Source organism: Buteo buteo, chromosome 2, assembly GCF_964188355.1.
Source record: "Buteo buteo chromosome 2, bButBut1.hap1.1, whole genome shotgun sequence".
In the NCBI taxonomy this organism is placed as follows: domain Eukaryota; kingdom Metazoa; phylum Chordata; class Aves; order Accipitriformes; family Accipitridae; genus Buteo; species Buteo buteo.
The window spans coordinates 26,583,497-26,606,033 of NC_134172.1; the positions used below are offsets into that span (position 1 = coordinate 26,583,497).

Genomic DNA, 22,537 nt, shown 5'->3' on the forward strand with positions numbered 1-22,537 from the left:
AGAGGATGCAAGAGGAGTCGCAATGCGTTGGTTAGGGGATTGAAAATGGAAATATTTCACTGTCAGTATTAAAGCAGCTTTGCTGTGAACTGACAGCACCCATAAGCCCCTTACACAGCTACACCACTTCCAAAGCGTGACAGCAGCATCTGAAGCCCACAGCTGCCCAGAACAAATAGTTATATTCAGACAATTAAAATGACATACCGGCTTATGTACTTGGAAGACTGGGGCTCATTTCCATTTTTATTTCTTTCTATTGCAGGTAGTTACGTAAGAATCAAATAAGGTATCACACAGGACAGACCATTTATGCTATGGTTCATTACAACTTCTTTCACCAAAACTGCAACACCACAATTTATAAAAAAACCAACCCCAACAAAACCAAACGCAAACCCCAAACCAAACCCCTACTGTTCACTGCATCTTGCCTTTATTTTAACCTCACTGACAAAACAGTGTCGAGAATCTGTAACATCAAGCCCAACAGTATAAAATATTTAACCAAAATATTCTTACTATGGTTTAGAGGGACATTACAGCAACTCAATGGTTGTATTTTCCCAAGAACTTAACTTAAAAAGTCAATTTCTCTGTAGAATGGCAATACAAAATCATCTTTCTCCCCCAGTTTTTAGTTATGGTTTGCAGACGAATAATCAAGGTCTTAAAGGTCTTAAAATTCGTGGCAATACAATATTTGAAACAGCTGTATGCAGTAGAGGAAAGCTCTAAGTTAGCACCTGTGCAATGAAAAAAGGGGTCGATCGAGAGTACAACCTATAGTCGACCACTCGGGGTGGACGGACAGTTTTTAAAGGCTAACAGGAGGCCCAACAATGGGTACATCAATGGAAGATGCAATGACAATTTCATGTAAAAACTAAAATTGAATGGTTGCTTGTGTTTTCTTCCATGCACATTTAATTTATAAAAGCTTTTTTCAATTTCTAAAGCAACTAATTTAATGTAAAACAGCTTTATGATTTAGGTCAACATTCTGTAGCCCTCGAGTACAAAAATATAAATACAAACTGTTTAAACAGCATCTTTAATGAGATTCTGGCAGTAGTTTTTTTTATCTAACAAGACACATCACGTAACAGGTCTGCCACTGAACTTGCTTAAGAGTAAAATCAGCTTCAATATGAAGCTGTTAAGGTATCAAAACCCTGCTTTTTACATGCTAAGTATCTTCAGCAAGTGTGCACTTAAACACAGCAATGAAGTTGACTGTAAGAATAACTAAATACATACATGAAACTCTGCATGTGGAACGTAATTCATAGAACTGGTTACAACAAACGATTACTTGCATTTTGTTAATTTAAAAATGGTACAAATCATGCAAAACAATTCTAAAGATAATGCAAAGAAAGCTACCAGTGTTTGCAAAAAGTGTTCAACTAAACCAAAAGTACATTAAATGAAAGATGCATATTTACTAGCAAAGATCTATCGCTATTTCAAAGAAGCAGAGGTAAAATCTTCAGGTTTTGAATGTCAGTTATACTGCAAAATGTCATTGCTCTTGCTTAATGCAGAAGCACATGCTTAGAAGCCCAGAACTGCTTATTCAGAAAAAGCCTGCTGACAATAGTTCTGGCTTCCCTAGAATCAGAGATGCTGCATGGATTAAAAATAGCAAAGATTTGCAAGAATCAAAGGCAAAGGCACCCTATTCAGTTAGCCAAAATGGTAGCATTCCCCTTCTCGTAAGCATGAAGACGGCAATGGGGCAGATGATAAACATTTCTACAAAGGCAGCATTTTAAATGTTATCATTAATTTCCCATTTTGTAAATGCCATTAGCAGACACCAGCTTGTAATAGTTTATGTATAATATTAACCTGCAGGATGAACTTGGGATTTTATTTGTCCTGATTTACAAATAAAGACTATTACTAATGCTTTAAAAGACTACTTTTACTATCTAAAAAGTTTAACTCTCATTTTCCAATATTTTACACCTCAGCTGGACTACCATCTCATATTGTTTCAAACATCTGACACTGCTTACTGGAATTTTATAAAAGTTGTACCTCGTGTATTAAGCAGCAGGCAATAACAATGGTCTTTCCCAGCACAGCTGCATCTGGCTGGCTACTGAAAGATTAGGAATATTTCTAAAACACAGGAAAACTCATGCAGTTTGGTAAAGTTTGCTGTCATTTCACAGTTTAAGTTTCCTTTAGTCATTGCACTTCTGTTGATAGTCTTGTTTTTTTAAAATATTATTCCGAATCTGAATTTGAACCAGCAATCTTCTTTTTCTTCTTTTTACCATGTTTCTTGTGCTTCTTTCTCTTTTTTGTTTTATCCTGAAGAATAACAAAAATTAAATGGAAGTTATTGTATAATAAAAGTGCCATCTATTAAATTCTGCTAAAGCAAAATGAGAGCACAGAAAGGGTATCTTTGTAAAAACATTTAAAAATAGATTTCTACAAAAGCCTAGTGAGAAATCACAAAATGAAAATTCATATTTTACCCAGTAATTTGCACTAGTATGAGCAGTCTTCAATTTACCTCCATCATGGTCTGGCTATTTCACACCTCTCATCACTGTCACTATTACATTTCCTAATCTTTTAAATGATTTTCAGTGCTTTATATATTTCTGAGAAAGTAATAAGGAAGTGCTTTGAAAAGCAGTGACATCTTATATATGTGGGAATAACTAGGATGTTTACAGATTTTAAAGTAAGTGCTTATATTTACTGTGCAAAATTAAATAGTTCAACTACACTTGGCTAGAATGTCTAGCACTTGCACCTCATTTAAAATAAAACAATTATGATCTCAGTTGTAAATATCAATACACTCAATTAACCCTACTGAATTCAGTCCTGAAGTTATCCTGATCACTGTAATACAGAAACTGAGAGACAAAATCTTGTCTTTTTGCAAGCAGGATTTCAACTGGAATTCTTGAATAGGTGTGACATTATGTAAACAAAACACTCTTGGTATAAAAGCTTTGTTTTATACATATTACTTACACGCACAATTCTTCTAAGAAAAAAATCACTATCAGTCACTAGAAATTTTATGGCAAACCACTTCTATGATTATGAAAAAACAAACAAGGTCCATGGAAAATGTGTATTCAGTATCACTGATACTCCTACGCTTGTATTTTTAGGTGACTGATATAAACCTTCCCTTCACCCTAACTCATCTAGATAACTAAGATGCCTAATTAGGAACACTGCTGCTGACAGGGGAGATAAAAAGATATACAGACATCTCAAGTGGGCATTCAGTTCTCAAAATCACTATACTCCTAACAAGGAGCCTCAGGTACATGTGATGAATCTGGGTTCTATATAAATCACTGCGGAACCTTCCTCTCACTTTTACCAACAGACACAAGTCAACAAAATTGAGGAAAGTAACAGGTTGCTGACAGCATTTTATTTGGTTGGGGGAAGAATTATATTAGTGTAGATGTTGCAGCTATTATGTCCTAAGGCCCTTTCATCGTCTCATATAGGGGGCTTACCAAGGAAGAATTAAACACAACACTAACAAAGGAACAGCACTGATATGTGTGGCACACTTCTACCCTACTTGATACTACACAGATATTAGTTCTAGTAGGTTGATACAGAGTAAAATACATGCTACAGTAAGTGTTAAACTTGCATAAATCTCAAATCATATATATCTATATAGGTAAAATAGTGACAAATTCTTCCTTATTGTGACTACAGCAGGTAAATGGAGAAACTGTTAATTTAAATTCATGTGACAGTAGTCTTTTGCTGTAAAACATCTGTATTACTGAAAAATGTGAAATTGAAAGTTAACCAAGTACAGAGTATTTATATCCTAAAACTACAGTACGAGTAAGAAGGATACTTGCTGTTTTCTCTTTTTCCTCATTGGTTTTCTTCTTTTTCGCTTGCACCTAAAAAACAATAAAAATTAAATCAAATGTAATGGGAAAGCAGCTTTGGAAATGCTGTTTTAAATAAAAGTTTGAGCTTTTGTTGCATACAAATGAATGATGGCACAACAGTGGCAGAACATACTGAACAATAACCCATGAAGAAACACTGGCTATCTGTGTTATATTCTAGAATATGCGTTATCCTATAAACATCCAATTTGGAAACACACTCTGCTTTTAATACACAGCAGAACAAGAAGCAGCAGAGATAAAATGGTAATATTACTAAGCTAACAAAGTGGCAAAAATTCTTAATGAAAAAACGCAACATACTGGAACCTTCCCAAATGTTGTAATCCCACAAGAATACAAATCCTCAAAGTGGATATACAAGAATACAGATCCTCAAAGTAGATATACACAAGGGTGAGAGTTAAGATTATTATGTCCAAAATTTTTTATTTCACTGGAAAAGGAAGCCAAAAAATTTTAGCCATCTTGAAATCTGCCAATCTATTCACAAACACTGGAGACAAATCTTGTGAAGGACACAACACCAATCACTTAGCCTCATTTCATTGAGCTCTAAAGTATCCATAAAAAGTTGAAAATTTTCAAAAAGATTAATTCAAAATGATTGTAGGTGATAGGAGCTGTACTAAACAATTCTTACTAAAGGTTTTTATTAAAGAGAAAAATATGACCAACTTTGAATATGCTGCACTCTTAAATTCAGCTGTACAGAGCACAACAGTTTCAACAATGTATGAGATCATAGAATCATAGAATCATTTAGGTTGGAAAAGATCTTCAAGATCATCGAGTCCAACCATCATCCATGCCCACTAAACCATATACTGGAGTGCCTCGTCTATGTGCTTTTTGAATACCTCCAGGGATGGTGACTCAACCACTTCCCTGGGCAGCCCATTCCAATGTCTGACAACCTTCTAAGTAAAGAAATTTTTCCTAGTATCCAACCTAAACCTCCCCTGGGGCAACCTGAGGCCATTTCTTCTCGTCCTATCTCCAGCCACCTGACAGAAGAGACCAGCATCCACCCCACTACAACCCCCTTTCAGGTAGTTGTAGAGTGACAACGTCTCCCCTCAGCCTCCTTTTCTCCAGACTAAACAGCCCCAGTTCCCTCAGCTGCTCCTCAGAGGACTTGTGCTCCAGGCCCCTCACCAACCTGGTTGCCCTTCTCTGGACACGCTCCAGCACCTCAATGTCTTTCCTGTAGTGAGGGGCCCAAAACTGAACACAGCACTCGAGGTGCAGCCTCACCAGTGCCGAGTACAGGGGGACAATCACCTCCCTGCTCCTGCTGGCCACACTATTTCTGATACAGGCCAGGATGCCGTTGGCCTTCTTGGCCACCTGGGCACACTGCTGGCTCATATTCAGCCAGCTGTCAACCAGCACCCCCAGGTCCTTTTCCGCCAGGCAGCTTTCCAGCCACTCTTCCCCAAGCCTGTAGCGCTGCATGGGGTTGCTGTGACCCAAGTGCAGGACCCGGCACTTGGCCTTGTTGAACTTCATACCATTGGCCTTGGCCCATCGATCCAGCCTGTCCAGATCTCTCTGTAGAGCCTTCCTACCCTCAAGCAGATCGACCCTGCCTCCCAACTTGGCGTTGTCTGCAAACTTGCTGAGGGTGCACTTGATCCCCTTGTCCAGATCATTGATGAAGATATTAAACAGAACTGGGCCCAATACTGAGCCCTGGGGAACACCTGCTGCCAACTGGATTTAACTCCATTCACCACAACTCTCTGGGCTCATCCATCCAGCCAGTTTTTTTACCCAGTGAAGAATACACTTGTTTAAGCTAGTTCGTTCATTCACTCATGTGAATCAGTAAGTGAAAAGCATTATAACATCTGAAATTGAGGTTTCACACTGACCTCCTCTGTCTGATCCGATTCTGATAAGGATTCTGATGATAAAGGTCCATCACCACGATCGGCTTTCTTTCTTTTCCTGTGGTGATTTTTACCTTCCTACACAAAGTAATACATTTGTGAGTAAAGTCAGGCCTTTCAAATTTTATAAAACCTCTGCTTAGAACTCAGATTGAAATATTATTTCTAAGTTGTGTAATATTTTTAAATATTGCTGACATTAAACTAATCACTCATCATCAACAAACTACCCTACCAGCTGTTAACATGCTTTTAGTGGAAATAATATTTTTCTGTATATTCCTTTCTCTTGTTACTAAGACATAGCAGCCTTCTAAAAGTGAGAGGAATACTACTACAGTATAGTCTCTTACATTAAATAACACATGAAGGAGTAAGCATTTGAAAATAAAATGTTTCACCACTTTTAAATACTACTGAGTAAATTAAGATGTCTCAGTATGTGCATACAAGCGTTGCAGCTTCAGATTCTTGCTTTGTTGATGAAATTAAAAGAAACAGCTTCCTCTATATTTGTGTTCAAACAGGACCAGCTGTCCCTGCCAGCTGCACTTCAGCACTTCATGTATAACCTCAATATATTTAAAAGACAGTCTTTTTTAAAAATTATTTTTAAAATTTTGATGCTGCATGAGATTGCTCTGATGAGCTACTTCCCCCCGTGTCCCCCCGCTTTGCTCTGGACCAGGCAAGGTGTTCCTAAGACTGAAGCTACTTTCTTCCATTCAATTTCTAAGGCCAGAAACTGAAAAAATTGTTGCTAATCATCTTTTTGCAAGGTGGGATCACACATCTCAGCTGTGCTATTCTGTCTATTACAAGTACCTCAATCCTTTCGCAAAAGTACATGAAAAGTACACATGATGCAGCCCATTTGAGAGACGGGGGAAGCTTCAGGTAGGGGAAGACCTCTAGTCCCCAAATGCCCTTTGCTTTCAGAAGATGTGTGAAAGTAGCATTACAGTAAGGGGCTATGATAGACACTTGGTTTTCAAAGAGAAGCTTCCAAGTTAAAAGGACCTGATGGGAAATGGAAACTCTGTGAAATGGAAGCAGGAACAAGGGAAAAAAAATCAACACATTTGCCTCTATGCAATGGAGAATTTATGTATCAAAGTCAATACTGTCAACTGGAATAGTAGAGGCCGATGCGATAACAATGGCAACTAGAGAGAAGGACTAGGGTGGACTCTGAAAGCATTGTTAAGTTTACACGTAGGGTAGAAATAACCAAAATTTAAGTCAACAAGATTATTTGCATTAAACATAATGGAAGGAAGAAACTCCTTAGATGTGTGTACAAAAAGCTGAGGTGGTAGGAAGGAAAGAGGGCTTTCATGCTCAGAGAAAAGACAGTCTAAGGTAGTTTTTCTTAAGCTAATACATTTTTCTCTGCAATTTATCACAGCTGTCATAAGTACAGTATCTATAATTATGGCTACATTTAGATAAATATATCCTCTGCTTGATGTTCCTTAATTTACAGCAACAAGCCAGTATCCTACCAGGCATGCTACTGAAATATCATCACACATAATGTGACTGCTCAGGATAAAACCCAAAATACTAGAATGCAGCTGATCTACTACAGCAGATTACTTTTTTCATTTACCTTCATAACAAGAATAGATCCAGCAGTTTCCACTAACAACAACTACTAAAACAGGAGGTGAACCCAACGAAAAGACTACCTCAAACCTGGGGTACTGAGTACCTTCTGACTGTGTGGGTTTGGACACAAAGTTCCCATAGGTGTAAACGGAGGCATTCAATATTTAAAAAAAAAAAAAAAAAAGGAAAGAAAAAGAAAAAAAAAGAAAGAAAAGAAAAAAAAGAGTGCTATTATGTATGTAAAATGCAATTCTGATGTAAGTATTTCAAGAGTAAAAATACCTTCTCTTTTTCATAATCTTCCTTTGACCTTTTCTTTTTTGTGCTGTCCTAAATACAAAGGAAAACATAAACCATGACAAAATTATTTCAGGAAAAAGGCAGAAATCCCAAAAGCAGTCTGACCCATTGTCTTTTTCTGTCTATTGAAGGTTGTTCTTCAAAGTTGTTCCTCCTACCTTGCAGTTAACAGGAAAAATATGAAAAAGCCCTAGTTTTGATGCAGTTGCTAATTCCCTGAACAAGCAGTGCGAAAAGATCTGTCTGGAATCAGGTAACAAGATTAAGTGCAGTACATGTAGAAAGCCTCTGGAAAGGCTACCAGCTATCGCTACTGTAACCACATATAACATATGTCTAACACATAATAGTTTGGAGTCTTTATTCTCTATCCATGCCCATCTCCGCTGATCAGGCAAGGGTTGAGCAGATATTTCCATGGAGTTTTCTGCCTTCCAATTTCAGCAGTAATGGTATCTCTGTGTCCCTTTATGGAGCAAGTTTTCAAACTCCCATTGCACAAATTCATATGTGTATGCAAACAGTGATTAATCACAATTTATACCACACCGAACTAGGTATTCCAGTGAAAGCCTGTGATAAAGTCTACACACAAAATCTTAACAACTCACTGTATTATTAATATTTCAGCAAGAAATACAGTTACTATCCACTGTAACACAGAAAAATGCTAACATAACAGAACAAATTGCTTCATAGATCTTCTCCACTTTTTTGTTCATTCAGTAAGCCTGTATATCTACATTGCTCTACTTTCAGAAAAGGAAAAAGACACCCTTAATTTAATAGGCATTTCGGAAGGGCTTAGTTCTCCTACAGGAAACTACTCAGTCCACAATTATTTAGAGAGGCAATATTCTGGCCACTGATATCCTGCGATACCTGTATATTCACAAACGGTGTTCAGTTAAATACCACATTCACAAGAATTTCACAGAACATTTTATTTTTTTAAGTGTTAATGTGGTATTAGAACTAAATGTTTGAGCAGCACAAAAGCTGCCTATGTCTGAATTCAGAAAAATAGCTGGAATAAAGCGTGTTCATTTTCTAAAGATCAAATTATTTCTGCCAGGCATTGTGGCCAGTGAAGGTAGATTCCCGACTGCATCTGGAATTTACAAGCACAGCTCAGCTACAATAGGAATGCATAGCTTTATATTTGAAAGATTAAAAAAATATTGATACATTAAAGTCAGAAACATTTATGTCTTTGTAATACAGATCAAGAAAACTTGCCAAGGGTAACACCTCTACATATTTACCTTGCTGTCTGACTCAGATTCAGAAGTTGAGCTCGCTGAAGACTTCCGTGAGGAGCGATACTTTTTTTTCCTTCTTTTCTTCCCTTGCTTTTTATCCTATCCACAAATATTGTAGGAAAAAAGAAAAACACAACTCTGAATTTATTCTTACTAGAATTAAAGACTTACATTAAATGTAAAGAACAGGAAACACCAACTTCCTGCATGTTATGTTCTCTTGAGGAATAAAGTACACTACAATTGATTCTTTTAGCGGAAGACCTTCATAACTCTTCTGCATTGAAAAAATGTAAACTGGTGAAAAATCCATGTTCTCTAGATTCTGTTTATTATTTAGATATGTGCTGTAGAATCTGATTATCTGTAACAAAGATTTTTGCTAAAAAGTAAAAAAGGTATGTTTGCATTTTTATGATTAGATGGGGGATTCTATTGAAAAAGCATACAGTTCAATGTTAAAACAGAAATGGATCCAGTTTACAAGCCATCCACCCAAAATTTATAGTGTTCATAAAGAAATTCTTGAACAGATATGTATCTAAAATTCACAACTTTATTATATGTATCAAATGCATAAAAATTAAATAGTTTTATGCACACCAAGGCCTCAAACAATATTCTAAAATATATTACCAAAATCTGTGTTAAATAAGCCTCACGAACAAAACATGTTAGATTCTAATAAGTTAGTTCTTACCTCATCTTCCGAATCAGATGAACTGCTGGAAGAATCAGAGCTTGATGAAGAAGAGGAAGATGAAGACAACTTGACCAAACACAACAAAAAGTGAAGCTTGTGAGATGCAGCATTTTGTCTGGCAAATAGTCAAAAGTCCATCCAAACACTCCCTTTAAAATTTCTTCATTTGCGAAGTATTATCAATGGAATTTTACTTCCAAGAAGCTGGTCTTACACAGATTTTCTTAAATAAAACTGTAAAAAGTAACTTCTAACATTTTTCATTTAATAATATCTATTTGATGATCTTTTCCTCCCTTTAAGCAGAAGTAAAATTCTCCTTCTACAGAATGTACGCCACCCCTCTCAGATAAAAATCAGTTCATTTAACAGATAAATTTGAAATTACAGCTATACTCTCTCTTTCTAAGAGAACTTAAATGACAAATAGGAACAAGCCCAAAGCAAAAAAGCTCAGAAAACTGAAAATTTTGCTCACCCTATTAGATTTCTTCTTTTCCTTTTTCTTTTTCTTAAAAATAGAATAAAACAAGTGTTACTTTGGCATCATGTTCTGTTGTTGTGCATTTAGGTTTATGTACTTTGATGCTGGCTTTTAAAATGTATTTATGACATTCTGTACATGGCAGTATCGATGATAAATCCAGTTCCAAACACAGACTGTATGAAATTGAAAATAACTTGCCTCTTTCTTTTTGGAGGAACTCTCGTTTCCACCCATTAATTTCTCCCTGTGTTTTTCCAGTTCTTTCCTCCAATTCTGAAAACAAAACCAAACAGAAACAGTGGCATGACAGTCATTTCCAAAGAGCTTTTTTTAAGAGACCTTTATTGAAATCCTGTCCTCTACCTGACATTACAGTTTTCACAAAACCCACAGAAAATAAACAACATATAATGTTAACAAAGGCTAGAATGCATTTGATTTTACAGAAGATTAATATTCATCAAAGTATCATGTTAGTTCACACCTTAATGTTCCAAGTTACTTGGATTTAAGAGATTGTAATTTATCTTGGGGGTCATCAATTATGGAATTTTTGCTTTTGTATCTTGGTGTTTCTTCCTAGAGCACTTTAGAAAGCCAGGGCACCCTACCAGAAAAATTGCTATTTTGTCTTAGTTTTAAAATCACTTGAAACAAAATTTCAAGACAAATTCTCCTGGGCCCTTCTTCAATGTATGGATGTCTCTAGTGTCTGTTCCGGGCCTTGTTGGTATCAACAATTAGATTAAATTATTATACACACCTTCATAGAAACGCTCTTATTTTTGTTAGACCAAGCACACTGCACGGATAAAACTCTCTTCTCGTTCCTCCTTTCAATCCCTCACAAGGTCTCTAGGTCTACCTAAAATGCCCCCTTCAAGAGCTCTGGAACACCCAGCCTGCCCTCATCAGACTGAAAGGCTGCTATCTTCAGTCTGTGCTATTTCTGCTTCCTGTGTCAGACACATCATGTGCTCCCTTCTTTTTTATTATTATTCTTATTATTATTTTGATCCTCCCTTTCCTCACAATGAAGCTGTACTGGTATTGTATTGGCAAAGCAATGATAATCCACATAGTGGGCTGAAGGGACAGAAGTATTGGGAATTACATAAGATTATACCTGTGCAATGCAGTATGATACATAGATCCTCAAGTCAGCAATACTGTGAATTAGCTGAACAGTGCTGCTGAGAGACATGACAGATTAGCCAGGATATACTGCTGTGTGTAATGTGTTTCCATGGTCCAAGGTAGCATCTACGCAATATTGCAGTGGGTTGTATACTTTGATATACTGGCTACCCAGAACTACCTGAGGGGTCTCTAACAAAAGCCTCTGCTTTATTAGGCAGGTGTTCTCTTTAAATTATTTTAAGACTGTGCTAGTGTTATGTTTTAAACAAAAAAGCGCAACATCTGTCAGTGAAATAGGAGAGATAGCACCTCATTCAGACACTTGTAATCTTTTCTACTGTTCAGAGATTTGTTCCTAGGAGCTTTAGGAAGAACTCACAGCGATTTCACAATTCCCTGCATCTCTTCCTACCCTTCTGCCATACTGAAAGGCTGTTATCTTCTATCCATGCCAGTTTCACTTATTTCACAATAAAGAAAAGATAAAAGAAGGAAAGGAATATGATAAAATACTAAACCAAGCTAAAACTCTGAGCGCAAAACAACTGATCCTCTTAGAATAACACCTCATGACCCTCCAAATACTGGTATAACTTCTTAGGCAAAAAGGTATAGCAAGAATACTATGGGCCCTATGCCCTTCCAGTAACAGAGGAGGAACTTACTTCAACCAGAAACTCACACACAATGATGAAGACTACTTGAAGCTTATCTCAAGATACCAGAACCCAAGAAGGAACTGTAACAGTTAAATTCATTGTATCCTAATTTCTTCCACCCTGTCCAGCAACTAAGCACCACGCAGCTGCTCTGTCACTCCCCCCCTCAGAGAGACAGGGGAGAGAAAATATAACAAAAGACATGTGGGTTGAGGTAAGGATAGGGAGACATCACTCAAGCAGTTACCATCACGGGCAAAACAGACTTGACTTGGGGAAAATTAACTTAATTTATTGCCAATCAAACCAAAGTAGGGTAATGAGAAACAAACTCAAATCTTAAAACACCTTCCCCCCCACCCCTCCCTTTCTCCCAGGCACAGCTTCATTCCTGAATTCTCTACCTCCTCCCCGCCAATGGCACAGAGGGATGGGAAGTGGGGGTTACAGTCAGTTCATCACATGTTGTCTCTGCCACTTCGTCCTCCTCCAGGGGAGGACTCCTCACTCTTCCCCTGCTCCAGCGTGGGATCCCTCCCACAGGACACAGTCCTCCACGAACTTCTCCAGCGTGGGTCCTTCCCACGGGCTGCAGTTCTTCACAAACTGCTCCAGCGTGGGTCCCTTCCACAGGGTGCAGTCCTTCAGGCACAGACTGCCCCAGCGTGGGTCCCCCACGGGGTCACAGGTCCTGCCAGAAAACCTGCTCCAGCGTGGGCTCCTCTCTCCACAGGGCCCTGGGTCCTGCCAGGAGCCTGCTCCAGCGCGGGCTTCCCATGGGGTCACAGCCTCCTTCAGGCATCCACCTGCTCCGGCGTGGGGTCCTCCCCGGGCTGCAGGTGGAGATCTGCTCCACCGTGGACCTCCCTGGGCTGCAGGGGGACAGCCTGCCTCACCAGGGTCTTCACCACGGGCTGCAGGGGAATCTCCGCTCCGGCGCCTGCAGCATCTCCTTCCCCTCCTTCTTCACTGACCTTGGGGTCTGCAGGGTTGGTTCTCTTACATGTTCTCACTCCCCTCTCCGGCTGCTGTTTCTGTGCTGCAGCAACTTTTTTTCCCTTCTTAAATCTGTTATCACAGAGGCACTATCACTGTTGCCAATGGGCTCAGCCTTGGCCAGCAGCTGGTCCATCTTGGAGCTGGCTGGCATTGGCTCCATCAGACACAGGGGAAGCTTCTAGCAGCTTCTCACAGAAGCCACCCCTGTCGCCCCCCCTGCTAGCAAAATCTTGCCACCCAAGCCCAATACAGTATACAACAGCAGTTACAAGTGAAACCTTCTTGTACCCTGCTGATCTCCAGTAGGTACTAAACACAAACATCAGAACAGCTGTATTTATAGTAGGGACCCAGCATGGAACGTAATCAGCCTAGGATGAGAGAGAAAGAAGTGTTTTATAGTCCTATCTATATACTGAAGGCCATCCTTTGTGCCTTCTCCCTTATTAATATTATGTGTACATTCCTTGCCAAAGATGTCTGTTTCCAGTAATACACCTCTTTCCATTATATTTGGATTGTGTGACCTTAAACAAGTGAAGATTAGCACAACAGACTTTGATTTATCATACCGGAAAAATGCATGATTTTCATTTATTAATATAAACTTATGGACTTGTATAACTATATTTACATTTATGAAAAGTTCAAGCTTTATTCAGCAGCAATTTTCAAAACTTTTTATATAGCATTTCTCTGAACTGAGAGTAGCTCTTCATTGGTTAAGTGGTAACTTCACCTTCCAATACAAATTAAACAAAACATTTACTCATTAAAAGCTGGAGTGAAGTGAAGTATGGGTACTTGGTGCTGCTAATGATAATGGAGGAAAAGCAGCATGTAAGATAAGAAGAATCAAGTATTAACACACTGTTAACATTACTAACCTCGTTCATCTTTTCTTCAAACTCAGCCAAAGCCCTGGATCCTTTCTTTTTCTTTTCTAGTTGCTCTTTCACTTCTTCCCTACATAAAAAGGATGATAGATCACAATTTTCATGATTAAAAATACCTTATTCAGTGTCTAACTTTTTGTAGGTTTTTTTGAAGTTCAGCTTTGGCTTAACTTCCAACAGAAAGAAGAATGAAAGCATCTTAGATGTTATGCATATGGTAACCTAACCCTAATAACTTTAATAACTTAAGTACAGTAGCTAAATCCCTCTGAAAGATCTAAAGCTAACTTTGCAATTAGGTAAATTGCTCTCTAATGTCTTATGTCTCTAATGTCTTATAAGAGAAGGCAAAATGGACTGAACATAAAGTGAATTGTTGATAATATCTCCAAGTGATTATTTTGTTGGGTAGGGTAAACTGTGTTCTAAGAATATACCAGCAAAATGTTTTTCTAGAGATTACTTTGTTTAAAAATTAAATACATCTGCAGGCTTTAGGTATGAGGATTTGTGAAAGAGGTAAAATGACCAACGTTTTGCTCTTCTGAGAAACCACTGCCAAAATATTTAAAGACAAAGGAGAAATATGCCTTTCAAAATGAAATACTGTTGTTTTTACAAGAGGAGACTGAATACATATTTAGAAACAAACACCTTGGCCAGAGACAAGGAATCTTTCAAAACGTATTACTGGGTATTCTGGGGAGGAAGTAGGTACCAGTGTCATCTTAGTAAGAGGGAACAAATCTTTTACTCAAAAGGTCAGAAGGGCAAAAGAGTATTGCCACTTACCATGTTGGTCTTGGCCTGTTCAAGTAGTCTTGTATTGTTGGTCCCGAATTTTGGGCAGGACCTCGTGCTCTGGCCATAGCTATGGGATTCATATAAGCCTTGAATATGAAACAACAAAGAGAAATATAAAATCCATCAGCTGTGCTATGATACCAAAATCTGTTTGTTTTGTTCTTCACAGAACCTTTTTCTCACTCACTGAAAAATAATTCTGACTTGTTTATAAAAACATAAAATATTTAACTAAAAAAAGTTGATTCAGTCTGGCAGAAAGACTCAGTAAGTGCTTGCAACTTGAGTTATACTGTGGCAGAAAGAACTCATCCACAGCGAGACCATATTCCTTACAATAATTCCCCTCTCTGAGCAATGATTTTGCAAAGTGAGTACAGCATGACAATTGCTGAAATATTCCTCCTTGGGATATGGAAAATGTAATTAAATTTCAGCTCTTACTCTCTGGGACAACTGATCTTATGCCTTTTAAGTTCTGCTCAAAATTGATGACAGTAGATTCAACAAATTCTGCATAAAGTTTCTTGCCGCAACACCAAAACAAGCAAGCGGTGGTGCTCTGCTACAATTATGCATGTATGAAAATTCAGTGACTTAGGGCTATTTTAAGGAAAAAATACATTAAAAAAATCCCAGAACAACGTTACGAGGTATTCCATCTTTCAAACCCATGCATCCTCTTCATATTCACTCTAAAAAAATTTAACAGGTTATACAAGATTAATTGAAAACTTAGAATCTATAATCCACCTCAGCAATTAATGGAAAAACTCTAATCTAGCAAACAATTCTTCATTTGCTTTTTTTAATGCCAATAATATTTTGCTCATGTGAAAAGGAGGTACCTATACCCCCTTATCTCATGGGCTTTTATCACTATGTCATCCCAACACTTCACAATTTACTTTTGCAAAACATAACACCTACTGTTCTTACTGTTCAGTTTGGAGATGAGGAAAAAAAAAAAAATCAACCAGTCAAAACAACGACCAGTTTTGGTTGCTCAATCTGTACAGTACAGAGTACAACATTTTGTAGATTCAAAGTAAAGATCTGACCATATGTATAGCTCTCACAGGTCCAACACTGCTTTTTATCAGGCCATAAAGTAAGCATTCAGAAACCACCATGCGCAGTAAGTGACCATTTGTGAAAGCTGTCAAAAGCAGCAGCTTCTGCCTTCTTTCCTGTTCCCCACAGCAACGCTGAGTTTCTGGACTGGACTGTGAGAAGGCTGGCAGCCTTCAGCTCTTGGGCCTACGTTTAGTCCTGGAAGAGGGACTCCAGGCTCTGACTGGAATGCGGCGCTGGGCTGGAGGGAAGCACTCCCCACACTGAGTTTGGCTAACAGTCCATCAGCTGGACCACACAGCCGCAATCTGAGGACTCTTTCAAGTGGGCCATTTTTTGACTCAATTTGACTCTGCAACTCTAAGGGTGACATATGCTGCCACTTCTCGGGGCTTTGTTTTTTTGCTTTAATTCACACAAAAAGGCTAGCTAACATGGGCAAGTAAATGCTGAGCTATGCCAATTTAAACTAGTTTAATCTCAGTTTGGCACCTTCTTTTGTAGCCAGGTGGATGCGTGCACTCAAGTAGTTGTAGCACTTAAAGATACATATTCACATCATTAACTCTAGCATTTTATTACATTACAAATCTACAAACAAGTAAAAGTTTTGCATTTGAATTCAGCTTCGAGTGGAAAATGAGCTCCTTTAGCAATGCAGGAAAGCAGTATTTGAACACTGCTTTCATCAAACAAAGGTAATTTCAATGTAGCAGATCCACTAGAGAAGACAACAGAATGTAATCCATGACTCGGCTTACTCCAGTGAGCAAAGCGAGTCAACGCTTTTTGGTTACCATTCAAGAATTTACATCTGAAACCTCTAGCTTCTTACATAATTATTATTCCTAAAACCAAGGTTTCTTTCTGCTCTTAAATAAAAATTAGGTGCTTTCTTACCTGAGCTAACCTGAAACGAACACCCCACCGCCCCCCAACGAAACTCCCTCTACCTGCAGAAGAGGCTACAACTGTCAAATACCGTTTTTCTACTTCCTCAAAACTGACCCCAGATAACTAGCTTAGGAAGCTTCCTCTGTTCAGTGGCTTTCTTTAACTTTCTGGCAGCAAGCACGCAATGACTGAATACCACTCTGTATTTCACAGTTAGGAAATTTATGTCTTAAAACATGTTCTTATAATTTCAAACAGGTTTATTTATGAAGAATTACTTTGCCAATAAACATTTCTTAGAAGTATTTACACTACTTTGCCAAACTGCATGTCACTAGCTAGAGAGCACAGAAATGCACTCTCAATAAAGGAAGTGCTTGTCTGCACATTCATTTTCTTCTTTTGGCAGTTTGCTCAAGCAGTTATTAAAAGGTATTTGTTGTATAGCTTTCATCCCTATGAAAAGCACTGGCACCTTCAGTCAGCTAGGGTTCTCTGGGCAAGCGATACAAACCGTTACTGCCTTGCAAGTATCCTTCAGATGTGAAAAAACCCCCAAATTATTTTCCACCTCCAAATAGTCAAAATGGTGGTGTATTTAAGAGGGGACATGGGAAAACTGTAACAGGGAGAAAGCTCTACGATCACAGAAGAGAAGCAAAGGGTCCTATATTATAACTTGTCTGTATTAGCAGCCATAATGGCGTAATGAACCTTATAAAGGAATATAAAGTTCTGCTTGCATTGGTAGTTGCATTCCAACTGTCCTATTGAAAGAAAATTAAGAATAAATAAACAGACACACAAATACACCCCAAAACATTGTAAGAGGTCAATAAATTTTAAGCATAGGCCGGGTCTTGCAGTGAACACTTCAACTCTTTCCCAGGAGACCCCATTATTTTGATGCCTCAATAAGCAATCAAAGATACTTAGCTACCTGTTTGTATACATCCATCATGTCTATTACATACTATTCCAAGGTAAGCAAAGACTTTTGCCTGAATGGATCCGAGTACAAACTCACAGCATATACTAGAAAGGGACAAAGAAGGGGGGGGGGGGGGAATAAAAGTCTTATAACCTGGTTTTAGTCATAAAACTCATTAATTGTAAATTTACAATGCCTAAATGAAACATGAGCCTAAGATGAACAGCTAACCAGAATGAAAAAGTTTAGAGAAAAACACGAGGAGGGATGAAGGTGGTAACAGTATGAAATTAGGCTCTGCAGTCAAGCGTGCAGAAGCAGATTTTTGGCCTTCTGACCGCTGGGTCCCGAGGTTAGCAGAGCGCCGCGTAAGGCAGGCTTTCGGATCGCTCAGGTACAGCCGAACGCCAACTTTAAGGAAATACGGCTCAGTGAGGATCAGAGCCACTTCGGCGAATGCTGCAACTCCCACGGGGAGCGTTTCATTTCTGCAACGACCAGGCCAGCATCTTAATCATCTCCACGTCGCAGATCACGAGGCGGGCATCAGTCACGACAGCTGCCGGCGCTGACAAGGCAACCGGAGCTTCTGCCAGGGACCCGCGGGCGCGCGCCTGCCCACGCGGAAGGACGCCCCACGCGGGACCTGCGGCGGCCCAGGCCCCGCTCCCCCGGGGCGCCCTCCCCGGCCGGGCGGGCGGGTCCGCAGGGCACGGCCCGCCTTTGTTGCCCGGCGGCACGGGGCCCCACCGGGCCCCCGGTCCCGTCGCCGCCTAACCAAGCCAGCCCTCGAGTGTCTGCCTGCCTGCCTGCCAGCCGGCCGGCCGCCGCGGCGGAGGCCCGGCGGCCCCCTTCCCCTCGCCGTGGGGCGGCGGCCCCCTTCTGCCCCGCCCCCGGCGGCCGGAGCAGGGGAGCGGGCCGGACGGGGCCGCCTAGGCCGCCGCAGCGCTGCGGCTGCCCGGGCTGAGGCAGCGTCCACCTCCTCGCAGCTTCCCCGCCGGGGCCCGCCCGAAGGTGCCGCCCCGGCCCCCCGCCGCTGCCTCCCCGCCCGCGTTACTCACCACCCGGTTGTCCCGCTTCCCCATGGCGCCGCCGAGACCCCGCGCCGCCGCCCGCCGTCGCCTCGGCCCGGCCGCGGGCCCCTTCCCCCGCGCCCGGGAAGCCGCGCCGCAGGCGCCCCGGCCCTGCTCGGCCCCGAGCAGCCGCCGAGCTGCGGGCAGCGGCGATGGCGGCGGCCACGCAGCGCCGCCTGCCGGCGCCGCGGCGCCACCGCGGCCGGAGCGGGCCCTGGCCGCCGGCGGGTGGCGGCCGTTGGCGCCCCGCCCCGCCTCGGCTCGGCTCGGCTCGGCTCCCGCTCCGGCGGCGGCGGGCCGAGCGGTCGGAAGAGGAAGGGCGGGAAGGGACGCTGGGAGCGGGGGAGCTCTAATGCAGGGCGTCGCTTGGGGCCGGGAGCCGGGCGGGCGTCGTCGTGACGACGGCGGCGGCGCGGCGGGCGGGCGGGCAGGCGGCCCTCAGCGGCAGCGCCCCGGCCTGCCGGCGGGAGGGTGACGCCGGGCCGGCCTTCGGGAGGGGGAGCTGGGGCGGCGGAGGGTAACGCTGAGGGGGGAAATAAACCGTCAAGGGGCAGTTGCGTCCTGGGGCGCAGGGCCCGGGGCGCCCATCTGGAACAGACATCCCCGGAGAGGGCCGAATGCCTTTGCGGTCGTCCCCCCGCTCTTGATCTGTCTGGGAAACTGCAGTGCTTCCTTTTCCTTTTTCCTTCGGTAGATGCGCAGACTAAGGTTTTATGAAATAGCGGCCTGTCCTGGCATAGAGTTCAATGAATTGGGGCTCTGTTTGGTAAAAAGTAAAGTGCATATTCATCACTTGCTAGCTATCTGCACTGCAAAAATAAAGAACATTGCAGTATTGACAAGGTTAATGTTGCGTTAGGTTAGTGGAAATGCCAAGAGAAGCCGGGTTGTTACCAGGATCTACTAACTTAGCATTTCAAATGTCCTTTTCTTGAAGTGTTACTATTAAAAATCACTGCATATTAGTTATAGCTTTGTTAAAATGAAGAAAAGTTATCACATGTTAATACGTTAATCATATGAAAGCACAAATGAGTTTTGTTTCTGAAATAGCATTGCTGCGTTCAGCGTATTTGGGAATAGCTGGAAAAACTGATAAGCCCACGGGAATTTGCGATACCAAGTCTACTGGGTTTGCGTAGCAAGGTTTTGGTAGTCAGGAGGCTACAGGGGTGGCTTCTGTAAGAAGCTGCTGGAAGCTTCCCCTGTGTCCAACAGAGCCCATACCAGCCGGCTCTGAGACGGACCCGCCGCTGGCCAAGGCCGAGCCAATCAGTGACAGTGGTGGCACCTCTGGGATAACAGATTTAAGAAGGGGAAAGAACTCTTGCGCAACAGCAGCCGGAGAGGGGAGTGAGAACATGTAAGAGAACCAACCCTGCAGACCCCAAGGTCAGTGAAGAAGGAGGGGGAGGAGATGCTGCAGGCGCCGGAGCGGAGATTCCCCTGCAGCCCGTGGTGAAGACCCTGGTGAGGCAGGCTGTCCCCCTGCAGCCCAGGGAGGTCCACGGTGGAGCAGATCTCCACCTGCAGCCCAGGGAGGACCCCACGCCGGAGCAGGTGGATGCCTGAAGGAGGCTGTGACCCCATGGGAAGCCCGCGCTGGAGCAGGCTCCTGGCAGGACCCAGGGCCCTGTGGAGAGAGGAGCCCACGCTGGAGCAGGTTTTCTGGCAGGACCTGTGACCCCGTGGGGGACCCACGCTGGGGACCCACGCTGGGACAGTCTGTGCCTGAAGGACTGCACCCTGTGGAAGGGACCCACGCTGGAGCAGTTTGTGAAGAACTGCAGCCCGTGGGAAGGACTCACGTTGGAGAAGTTCGTGGAGGACTGTGTCCCGTGGGAGGGACCCCACGCTGGAGCAGGGGAAGAGTGTGAGGAGTCCTCGCCCGGAGGAGGACGAAGTGGCAGAGACAACGTGTGATGAACTGACCGAAAACCCCATTTCCTGTCCCCCTGTGCTGCTGGGGTGGAGGAGGTAAAGAATTCAGGAGTGAAGCTGTGCATGGGAAGAAGGGAGGGGTGGGGAGAAGGTGTTTTTAGGATTTGGTTTTATTTCTCATTATCCTACTGTGGTTCGATTGGTGATAAATTAATTTTTTTCCCCAAGTTGAGTCTGTTTTGCCCATGATGGTGATTGGTGAGTGATCTCTCCCTGTCCTTATCTCAACCCATGAGCCCTTTGTTATATTTTCTCTCCCCTGTCCAGTTGAGGAGGGGGAGTGATAGAGTGGCTTTGATGAGCACCTGGTGTCCCGCCAGGGTCAACCCACCACACCAAGTTATTTAGTAAAACCAAGAGCAGGCTGTGAGGAGCTGGAAGAAAACTAACAAGGTTACTACACCGGAATTGCAAGTAAAATTTGCTGAATTGCAAATAAAATTTACTGTTGAAAATTGCAAGATAGTGCATACGGGAAGGGGTAACTAATTCCTTAGAAAATTGTTGGTATGTTCTGAAACAAGGATGGCTACTTTGGAAACACATCGGGCTGAAGTTCTCACTGAGCTGCCTGTGATGCTGGAGGAGTAGATTGAAGACAGAAGAAACAAACTGCATCAAAATATATACAAAATAAGATCAGGAGTATTACTAAATATATTGTGATACCCCTTTTGTGCAGCATGGTGATGTCCTCACCCTGAACACATTTTCAAGTTTGGGCCATTTTGGAGTACACACACGCAACCCAGTTTTAGGTGACTGACAGCACTGCACTGCACCCGTGCAGGCAGTCCCCAGCGCTGCTGCAGCCCGGGGCGGTACAGGGTGGCCGGTGGGTGGGAGCACTGCTGTCCGTCCGTCTCTGCGCTGACACGGTGGTGGGACTGCAGGTCTCCGTGGGCTTCAGCTCAGCTGCAGCAGCATAGGTAATACCGAAGCTCCATCAAGTCTGCCAGGACAGAATTGCTCTTCAGAAATGTTTTGACTGAATTTGAACCAGGAGAGTTTATTCATCCAATGCTTTGTGCCATGAGGCTTTGAGCTCGGTGCCTGCAAATATGAAGACTTGCCACTGCAGGAGGCCAGGGGTGTGGGGTCCCTCCCTCCCTCCCTGTGCAGGCAGTGGGGAGGAGGGAGTCCTCCGCTAGGCATGCTGGAGTATTTTAGACTCCCATTAGCTTTTCTTCCCTGGCTGTGAAGGAGGTTTGGGAGTCCAGCCAGACAATTCAGCCAGCTAAATCAGATTTCTAAAAATGGATGAAAATACGTTGAGAAATGACTTCTGTGTGACAGGAGACTGAAAGATGACCTTGTTTATCGAAGAGGGAAAAAAAAAAGCTACACAACGGATGGGTTTAAAATGAGGAATGATACAGATACTGTAAATCTTGCTTTCCATGTATCAGTAAATGGCAAGCAAATGATAGGCAAAGACAACACATTTAAATCTTTTAAAATGAACATTTGTTTCTGTGGTGCTAATAAGCATGTGACCTCTAGTGTCATTAGATAATTTTGAGTTGAAGAAGGTGAGAACATTTTTGTGAATAATGAGAAGAGTAACATTTGTGCTTATTTCGTCAAGGTCCTTAGTATTTTACTTAGTGGATTTATTTCTTTTTTTTTTTTTTAAATATAATTTTCTCTTCCATAATTGGGTTTTATGAACTTCATGCAGGCGGTAAGTCACCTTCTCACAGATGAGGGCTAGGAAGAAAAGTCCGGTATATATAACTGCCCACAGACTGTTGGATTTTCTTCTGTGGTATCTTGCCCTGAGCACTATCAGAGATAAAACACCAGATAGTATCCAGACATGCATGGTAGCTCTTATTTAATCTGTTAAATTTTTCCATAATTTTTCCCCCTTTTCACGATGGATTAGCTACGGCTAATATGGGTATCTGTGATGCTGACTGTTCTGCTCAGCCACAGG

The 22,537-nt window shown here is 42.0% G+C and overlaps 1 protein-coding gene across 3 annotated transcripts; it reads right to left on the minus strand.

Annotated features, from left to right (window-relative positions):
• Window positions 1-223: 223 nt before the first annotated feature.
• Window positions 224-18,837, minus strand: FAM133B (family with sequence similarity 133 member B). Of its 3 annotated transcripts, none has more exons than XM_075049318.1 (11): window positions 18,646-18,836; window positions 14,674-14,771; window positions 13,873-13,951; window positions 10,386-10,460; window positions 10,179-10,211; window positions 9,698-9,766; window positions 9,001-9,096; window positions 7,718-7,765; window positions 5,807-5,902; window positions 3,869-3,917; window positions 224-2,325 (listed from the first exon to the last, which is right to left on the minus strand). In XM_075049318.1, exons 1-11 carry the CDS (start codon window positions 18,667-18,669, stop codon window positions 2,321-2,323), a joined length of 672 nt encoding a protein of 223 aa, XP_074905419.1. In that variant the 5' UTR covers window positions 18,670-18,836; the 3' UTR covers window positions 224-2,320. The 3 variants fall into 3 exon arrangements, with proteins under 3 accessions (XP_074905419.1, XP_074905399.1, XP_074905409.1); XM_075049298.1 differs by having other exon boundaries at window positions 3,873-3,917; window positions 18,646-18,835; XM_075049308.1 differs by lacking the exon at window positions 224-2,325 and adding an exon at window positions 2,335-2,624 and having other exon boundaries at window positions 18,646-18,837.
• Window positions 18,838-22,537: the final 3,700 nt, after the last annotated feature.